At 48.3% G+C, this 9,519-nt stretch overlaps 1 protein-coding gene across 1 annotated transcript; it reads right to left on the bottom strand.

The window, feature by feature from the left end:
* Positions 1-212: 212 nt before the first annotated feature.
* On the bottom strand, positions 213-7,346 carry CRYBA4 (crystallin beta A4). The gene is made up of 6 exons (XM_045886437.3): positions 7,214-7,346; positions 6,576-6,626; positions 5,797-5,915; positions 4,215-4,356; positions 2,205-2,347; positions 213-546 (listed from the first exon to the last, which is right to left on the bottom strand). The coding sequence occupies exons 2-6, from the start codon at positions 6,612-6,614 to the stop codon at positions 399-401; spliced, it is 591 nt and encodes a 196-aa protein (XP_045742393.1). The 5' UTR covers positions 6,615-6,626; positions 7,214-7,346; the 3' UTR covers positions 213-398.
* Between the last annotated feature and the right edge of the window lie 2,173 nt (positions 7,347-9,519).

Raw genomic sequence — 9,519 nt, 5'->3', positions numbered from 1 at the left:
GGGGAGAAAAGCAGCACCTGCAATCAATGATCCAAGAGTCTACCCTTACAAGCTAGAAAAATTAAGAATAAAGTAAACCCAAAGTAAATAGAAGCAAAGAAACGGTGAAGAGTAAGACTCAGCGAAGCAGGACACAGACAAATGGTCGAACAAATCAACAAAGTGGAAAAATCGGTTCCTTGGAAGGATCAATGAAATTGAAAAGCACAAGCTAGCACTAGACCTTCTTTTTTATTACTTTTTGTTTTTCGTGCTGACGGTGCATGAACTGGCTCACATGGCTGCTGGGTTCACAGGGGCCACGGGGGGAGGCAGAAAAGGGGGCACAGGAGAACCTCCACAGCTCCTCCATCCAGACAGGCACGCGTTTGTTCCTCAGCCCCGCGCCGGCCCCCTGCTCACTGCTGGATCCTGCGGACGCTCTGCACCTGGAAGGTCTGGGCGTGAGAGCCCCACTCTCGGAAATGCTTGTAGTCGCCTGAGTGGTGATCGCACTCCAGCACATACTGAAAGCCTCGGTAGCCGGGAAACTGGGAGCAAACCCAGCTGGGGAAGGGAAGAGGCAGACCGTTACCCTAGAGAAGCACCAGCAAGGTGAGCACACGGGGACCAAGGGACCCGTACTGCATACACATTCCAGCCGTCCTGGCCTTCCTTCGATGCCTGGAATGTGCCCTGCTCCCCCCCCCCACCACACCACTGGGCCTGTGATCATGCTGTTCCCTCTGCCAAGAACACCATTCCAGCCATTCTTTGCCCAGCCACTGGCCAAGTTGTATTTATCCTTCAGGTCTCAGCTTGTTCTGAGGACTGGTTCTCCAAGTCAGGCCACACTCTTACTGGTCCTCTGTAGCTCTCATATAATTAGACAATTATCAGATTATTTGTAAAATGTCAGCCTCCTCTGACAGCAGGTGAGCTCCTGGGTGTAGGGGTGTGTGTGTGTCTGGTTCATTGGGATCTCTGGTGCAGAGTGCAATGCCTGGCACAGAGGAGGGGCTAATAAATACTGAAAGAAGGAAGGGAGGGAGGAAGGGAGGGAAGGAAGGAAGGAAGGAAGGAAGGAAGGAAGGAAGGAAGGAAGGAAGGAAGGAAGAAAGGAAAGGAGGGAGGGAGGGAAGGAGGGAGGAAGGAGGAATCTTATTCCTTCCCCTCCTCCCTTAGCCAGAAGCCCTTCCAAGGAAAAGGTTATTGTTCTTTCCATTCATTGACCCTTACATTGTTCAGGATTGGACAAGAATTGGTGTCTCATTTTCTGAGCTTCCATTTCCCCTCTATAAGGAAGAAGTGGACTCAAGAATCACAAGAGGTCCATCCTACTCTGGAACAACAAGATTCTCTGATGGTTAAAAAACAAACAAACAACAAAAAAAACCACCTCCCACCTTCGCCCCCGCCGGGAGCCAAATGGCACCTAGAAGGTGATTGTAATGTCCTCCCTAAGTGAAGACGTCACATCTCGCATTCACCTGCCAGCCCCTGGGGGAAAGGGTGGGAAGGGTCAGTCAGTTCTGGGCTTGAAGCTGGATTCAGTCACCTAGCTCCTGGTGGACTTGGAGCAGGTTGCTTGAGCCACACCTATTTCTTCATGGCTGGGCATCGGTTCTCTCCTCTTCCGGGGGAGAGACCCCCCCCACCCCTCCACCTCTCAGGCAATGTGGGAAAATTGGCAACGAGCATGTGATCAGTCCTAGCCAATCAGACCACCCCCTTCCTGCACAGGACAACTGGGTCAAAATTGAGCACATGACCCAAGTTGGGCCAGTGAGAGCCTTTCCTAGAACCTTTGGTGGAATCGCTAAGAAAGAGGCCCTCTCTTTCCCTGGGGCTGGCTGGAATAAGGATGAAGCTGCCCCATTGCCTTTGCTTGGCAAGAGCTTGCCTGAGAATATAGCCACAGTGAGGCAGACAGAGCAAGAGAGGGAAAAAGACAGAGCCCTGCCGTAGCACCTGGATCCAGCTGTGCCTGAAGCTAGTGACAAGGGTCAGTAAATATCCTTTGGGCATAGTATCAGTTTGATATGGGACTCTGCCACTCGTGGTCCCACAAATTCTGCCTGATCCCTCCCTGTGCCTCAGTGTCCTCCTCTGGAATGTGGGCATCAGAGCCCCAAAGTCCCCAGCACAGAGTTTTCACAGGAGTTATCCCTACCCCTCCCAACAGCCTCTCTTGCCCTGCCAGGCAGAGCCTTGGATTCACTTACGCCCCCGAGTGGACGTGGAAGGAGCCCACTTCATTGCCATCCCAGCCCATGGCCTGGAGGGAGGAGTAGTCATCACTCAGCTCGCCTTTCCTGCCCAGAAAGTTCTCTTGCTCGAAGATGGTCAGCCTTGAGTCACGGTGGTTCTGTAGGCAGAGGAAACAGTCGGACCACCAGGCACCCAGATGAGAACCCAGGAGCCTCTGCTGACACCCCTGCTCTTGCCCCCCCAAATCAGCCTTTCTTACAAACCCTTTGGGAGGGTAATAAGGCAACAAAACCTTACCATTTGTCCTTCCAGAAATGTACACAGGGAAAACAACTATGAAACCAATAAGCTGCAAGGATGTTTATCCCAGCCTTGGAGATAACAATTAAAAAGATAAGGAAGGGCACGCCTGGGTGGCTCAGTCATTAAGCGTCTGTCTTAGGCTCAGGTCATGATCCCGAGCCCCACGTGGGCTCCCTGCTCAGTAGGAAGCTTGCTTCTCCCTCTCCCACTCCCCCTGCTTGTGTTCCCTCTCTCACTGTGTCTCTCTCTGTCAAATAAATAAATAAAATCTTTAAAAATAAATAAAAATAAATAAAAAGATAAGGAAGGGAGGGAGGAAGGGACTCAACCTGAATGTCCCCAACTGGGGGATCAAGTGGTTAACTGAGGTAAGAAGAGGATTATTGTGATCTGGGTTCAAATCCTGACTCTCCATGTACCAGCTGGGACATGTCACATAGCGTTTCTCAGCTGTTTCCGTACTCGTAAAATGAAACTAACCGCCTCCACTTGTCAGGATGGTTTGGAGGACAAAACGAAATCAGAAGCTGTAAACTGCGTGAAATCAGGGATAGCATCTATCACGGTCCACTGTGGGTCCCTGTATTGGCGCAATGCCTGGACCATTGTGGAATACAGGAGCAAATGAACTTACTCACAACTTGAAATACTGGGGAGCTATGAACAATGATGCTGTCAATGAGATTTAAAGACCCGGGAGGATGATTGTGATCTATTGCCTCCTGAGACAAGCTGGTTTCCAAGCTTGTTCCATTTCAATTCCATTTTTGTAACAAAGTTGCAAGTGTGCCTAGATACATAGGTACAAGTGATATAGGTGGATAGATTTAGACACAGATGTCAGTATCAGTCGGTGTAGGCAGAATGTGCGAATAACAAACAAGACCAAAGGAAGTCTCCAGCACTGTTAAGACTGGGCTTCTGTCTCAGATGTGTGGGTATGAGTGACTTTTCTTACTCTGCCGCATCAGGTTTCTTTCCAAACGTTGGGTGATAAATCTATGCGCCTTGTATGATTTTTAAATTAATGAAAGTTGGGCCCCTGGGTGGCTCAGTTGGTTAAGCGCTGCCTTCGGCTCAGGTCATGTTCCTGGAGTCCTGGGATCGAGTCCCGCATCGGGCTCCCTGCTCAGCAGGGAGTCTGCTTCTCCCTCTGACCCTCCTCCCTCTCATGCTCTCTGTCTCTCATTCTCTCTCTCGCAAATAAATAAAAAATTTAAAAAATAAATAAATTAATAAATTAATGAAAGTTGCTTTTGAAGAAAAAAAATACATCTTTTTGAGCCTCAGCTCTTTCATCTGTAAGATAAAGATAACCATGCCCGCCTCCACCCATACTCCATAAACAGTAACTAGAGTATAAAATCAGGAACACTGATAATGAATCAGGAAGAAGAAATAGAACCTTCCTCCCCATCTTGTCCTGCCACCTCTGGCACTCAGCTTCTCCAGTATCCCCTGAGTCATGAACAGAGGGACATAAAACACGCAGGAGCTCATATCATAACCAAAGTCGTGAGGGTCACAATGTGTGCGGTGGTCTGGTCTAGATGCTACCTATTCTTCCCTGACATAGCCCCATTTCAAGATGAAGAGACCAAGGCTCAGAGAGGGGAGGGAAGGGTGCCCCATCACAGAGCTTGAAGAAGTGACATGAGCATTTGAACTCTGGGATGGTCAGTTCCTAAACCCCACTGGGACGACGTGGTGGCGGGACTCACAGCGCAGGCCACCGGTCGGAAGGAGGTGAGCCTATCGGCGGGATAGGCGGTGTTACCACTCCAGGCGTCCCAGCATGGGTACTCGCCCCGTTCCAGCACGTACTGCTGCCCTTGGAAGCCAGCATGCTCAAAGCCTACCCACCTGTGGATAGAGGGTAGAGAGTGCAAGAGGTAAGAGACCCCTCATCCCGAGTTCGAGACCAATGGTTATCATTTGGGAGTTACCCTTTGGGAGGCATTTAGCCAAAGCCTAGAGACATTTTTTAGTTGTCACACTGGGAGGAAGGAGGAGCCTGTATCCCTGTACCCCTACCCTGGAGGGTACAGCTTCGAGCCACAGCTGAAGCATGGATTGGGTCCTCACCAGCAGGGTGCCCACCACTCCTGCTGTCATCTGGTCCCTTTTGGTGTCATCCTGTGGGACGAGGGACACACACAGGAGGCTGCCACCATGATGACCTTGCATTTGCTGTCTATTTAAGTAGCAGACTGTCTTATGTAAGTAATAAACCTGAGCTTATTTTCTCCTTCCAGGCAAAATCTGTCAGTCTGCTGGACATATCTCTGGACAGGTTGCTGCTCCCATCTGATCCCCAATTCCCCACCTGTACAAAGCAGAAGCTAAAAGAGTTTGTTCCCCCAGCTGTGAGGTGCATAAATACCACCCAAGATTACCTTAGTGGCGCTCACAGGCATAATATAAAGTGACTCCAAATCACATAGAGAGAACATGGCTCTCCTTTCCATCTACTTCCCAAACTTCTAGAAACTTGTATCCAGTATGGTAGCCACTGGCCACATGTAGCTAATTAAATTTAAACATATAAAATTTAATTTAATTTAATTAAAAATTCAGTTCTTTAGATGCACCAGTTACATTTCAAGTCCTCAGTGGTCATATGTGGCCAGTGTTTCAAATAATGCAGACGTGGAACATTTTCATCATTGCAGAAAGTGCTACAGAAAAAGCTGCTGATATAGATAGAAGCCTCAGTGTGATATTAGTGTGTCATTAATACTTCCACATTTCATTAATCTCTCTCTTTTGCTTTTAACACAACATATCTTGTGCTCAGAGCCTCCGGCAACAATGTTCAACTAAAGATTAATAGCATTATTTTTTACTATATATATTTTTATAGTTACCTTCTATTTTTGGCAAGTGATTTTTTTTCTTTGAATTTATGCTTAAGAGGGACATTTCACACCCAACACTTGATTCTAAAAATCTGCCCCTACAAGGCTGCCTCATCCAACAGGCAGGATCTGTGTGAATGATGATTTGTACATTTGGGCAGTGCACAACCTGCTTAACCTTACACTACTGTCTTGCACACACCCCAGCACTTCAGACCCAAGGAAGGCACACTGGTACAGTTAGAGCCTGGGAAGGTAGGGCCTAGAACACCCCTTTCTAGATCCTTTCCTGTCCCCCCCCCACCCAAGATGATCTTAGTCATCGGTCTAAGTCATACGGTAGCCACTGGCCACATGTAGCTAATTAAATTTAAACATATAAAATTTAATTTAATTTAATTAAAAATTCAGTTCTTTAGATGCACCGGGTCCCCCCCAGACTCACGCTCCACTCAGCACTTTCAAAGATCGCACAGTCTCAAAGCCAAGCTCCAGCACACTGGGGCACTCGGTGGTAAACTCATGCCTCCGGCCCTGGAAGCCCTCCTCATCCCACACCACAATCTGTGACAGAGAGAAAAGGTGGAGACCAGCATCAGAGTCCTGTGGGGGATGAGGGATTAGGACCTCACCCCAGGATCAAGGGTGGAGCAGGGCAGGGTAAAGTAAGGACCGCAAAGTCAGATGCCTCCAGGGGCCAGATAGTTGATGGGGGAGGGCCACTAACTGGAAAGCACAGATCCCATAAATGGGTGATCTCTGCTCAGCACTACCGATTTTTGCCCCCTGGGAATGCTGGCCAGCTTTCCAATTTCTCAAGACAATCGCTATATCTGGACTTTTCTGTGGACCCTCCAGGTTTTTAAAGGCTGATGACAAATTCAAAAAAAAATTTTTTTTAACACAGAGGGGGCCAAAGAAACTATTTCCAAAGACTGTGTACAATCACCAGTTTGTCACCTCTGCCAGAGTGTCACTGGTTAAATCTGGGGACCAGAAGAGCCCAGTTCAAATCGAGACCCTGTGTGCAACCTTGGGCAAGTCCCTTCCCCTCTTTGAGCTTCGACTGCATCCTCTGCAAAATGGGGCCTCATAACATGCCCCGCAGAATGAGGTGGGGATTCAATGGAAGAGGATCAAGGGGGTCCCCTGGACCTGGGTTTGACCTCTGAACCCTCCTCACTCCTCAGACACCACCACCCCCTGCCCCGTGCCTCTTCCTACCTTCCAGTGTCCTGCGGACTTGGTGCACTGCAGGGTCATGTTGCCAGCTTCCTACACAAGAGAAGAACGTGATAACCTGTCGCCCTGACCGTCTGCTGTCCTTCTGGATGATAAAGTCTAGTTTGGGCAGGGTCAGGATCCAAATGGGATCCAGGTATGACTGGGCTAGTCCTCTCCTTCCCAATGTGTGACTTTCCATCCATGATGAATGTCATCTCCCTTACTTGCATCCTATACACCATCTCAAAACTTATCCATTCTGGGTCCCCTTGCCTCTGAGCCCCACTCTGTATTAATTTATCTGCTCACTATGGGACAATTTCTGTGGCTCCCAGTGGGACGGATCATGCTAGCCAGTGCCGCGGTGCTAAGTTTAAGAGAGCCTCCCTAAGACGGCACCTGACACAAAGAAGTCTCTAATGGTGGCAATCGAGGCTAACAGGACTCTAGGATAATTTTGTTTTTAAATGAGCGTGACGGGTATTGGTCTTGACATTGGGGGCCTGACCTTGGTTAGGGTGAGGATGACATTCAGGGTGGCACAGTGACATCCCCAGGACTGGAGACCTGGTCTCCCCACCTCCCAAGATGCTTGCTCAGAGCGTGGATCCCACCCCTTCTCCCAGCCTGGGACTTACCAAGATGGACCCAGAGAATATGCCAGAACGTGCTGGGACGAGCCGAGGTCAGGCTCTTATAGGCAGAGAGGAGAGAGGGCCCCTGGGAGACAAAGCTCCGACTCAGCATGCGAGCAGCCAAAACAAAAGCCAGTCCTGGCTGAAGTCCCAGTGGAGAGGTGTCAGCAGCGCTGGCTACAGCTGGAAGGGAAAGGGTCAGGTGGCCCCCCTCAGGGATCAGCCATGAAGAAGAGAAGGGGAAGTTCTACCTTAATCAGCTCCATGGGACTCCTGACTGGAGCAAGAGAATGCGCACTGGCCAGGGAATCTGAAAACTTCACCCTTCCTAGCTGCATGACCCAGGGCAGGTCTCTTCTCCTCAATTTCTGCCTATAAAACTGGACAAGGATAAACCACATCACGGGGTTGTTGTGAGGTTATGTAACATGCCTGGCACAGAGAACACATTCAGCAAATGCCTATACGTTTCCTCCTCCCACACCCCTTCCTCTTCCAGCAGGGGCAATTGGGGTAGGCTTCATGTTGGAGGTAGCATTTATTTTTTTTTAAAGATTTTATTTATTTATTTGAGAGAGAGAAAGAGAGAGAGAGCAAATGAGCATGAGTGGGGGGAGAAGCAGAAGGAGAGGGACAAGCAGACTCCGCACTGAGCACTGAGCACAGAGCCAGTCACAGGGCTCCATCCCATGACCCTGAGATCATGACCCCAGCCAAAATCAAGAGTCAGATGCCTAACTGACTGAACCACCAGGTGCCCCTGGAAGTGGCATTTAACCTAGACTCCAAAGGGCGAGGAGGATTTGTACAAAGTGAGATGCAAGGAATGCTTCTTCTAAGCATAAGTGTGGAGGTGGGAAGTTGGGGTATATGTATGAGAAAGAGCAGGTAGCCCAATTGGGCTGGAGTTCAGGGACCCTGCAAGAGGGAGCCAGGCAAGAAAGGCAGGCTGAGCCAGGGTCTCCAGGGCCCACAGAGTTCAAAAAGGAGTCCAGATGGCTCTGTAGGCAGAATAAAGGAGCTGGTGGGTGTGAACGTGCTGTGCAAACAGTAGCACACCTGTCAGGTATCCAGGGTTTGTAAAACTCACTTTGAATAGCCTCTCTCTCTGCTCCTACCCTCTGGGTTGACCCAAGAGGGGCCTCTCACGGCATAGGAAAGAGCGTGGCTGGAAACAAGACCACTCTTGTGGGTGGAATCCAGCCCTGCCTCCTAACATCTGGGTGACCTGGAGGATGTCTGATCTCAGCTCCTGGCCTGTAAAATGGCTACATTAGCTCCCTCCTGGGCTGGTTACATGCAGCCTTATTAAATGCATGACTCTGATGAAAGGCTACCATGAAAGATAAAAGGCTAGGGGCCAGGCAGCCTGGGTCTGCATCCCACCTCGAGCGTGTGACTTAATCTCTCTGAGCTTCAGTTTCCTCGTGTACAAAATGGCTATAAAAATAAATAAATAAATTGGGCTTAGCCTAAGAGATCGGGGTATTATGAGGGTAAATGTGAATTACACACAAAAAGCACTTTCTGTTCGGAACTGCTCCCGAAACACAGAAAGCATTATGTGCCTCCTCATTGTCATCATCGTTGCTAATAATAAAAATGATTACTGTTAAGGTATCTGTGCCTCCGTGTTGATTGCAGTGTTATTCATAATAGCTAAGATATGGGGAGAACCTAAGTGTCCACCAATGGATGAAGGGATAAAGAAGATGTGATATATATATGTGCATATATAAATATATATATGTATGTATGTATATTACTTAGCCATGAGAAAGAAGAAAATTCTTCCATTTGCAGTAACATGGATGGACTTCATTATGCTCATTGAACTATGTCAGACAGAGAAAGACAAATACTGTATCATATCACTTATATACGAGATTACGAAAGACTCAGAAACAGAGTAAAATGATGTTTCAGGGGTTGGGGCGTGGAGGAAATGGGGACAAACTCCCAGTTATAAAATTAGGAAGTTTGGGCGTGTAGTGTACAGCATGGTGATTATCCCTAATAATACTGCATCACGTACTTGAATGTTGTTAAGAGAGGAGATCTTCAGTGTTCTCAACCACAAAGACGAAACAGTAATTGTGTGATCTGATGGGAGGCGGTAGCTAATACGATGGTGGTAATCGTTTTGCGATTTATGCATGTATCAGATCAATGCATCATATACCCTATACTTACACAGTGTTATGTGTCAACTATGTCTCCATAAAGCTGAAAAAATACTACTAAATAATTCTTCATATAAAAGCAGGAGTGCATCGTTTTCAAGAACTTAGGTTCAGGGGCACGTGGGC

The sequence above is a fragment of the Mirounga angustirostris genome, unplaced genomic scaffold (genome assembly GCF_029215605.1).
Source record: "Mirounga angustirostris isolate CCGP_5_RB_7025 unplaced genomic scaffold, mMirAng1.0.hap1 SCAF_14, whole genome shotgun sequence".
NCBI classification, from domain to species: domain Eukaryota; kingdom Metazoa; phylum Chordata; class Mammalia; order Carnivora; family Phocidae; genus Mirounga; species Mirounga angustirostris.
The sequence above is the reverse complement of the archived record's forward strand: the minus strand, read 5'-3'. Positions and strand labels throughout refer to the sequence as shown.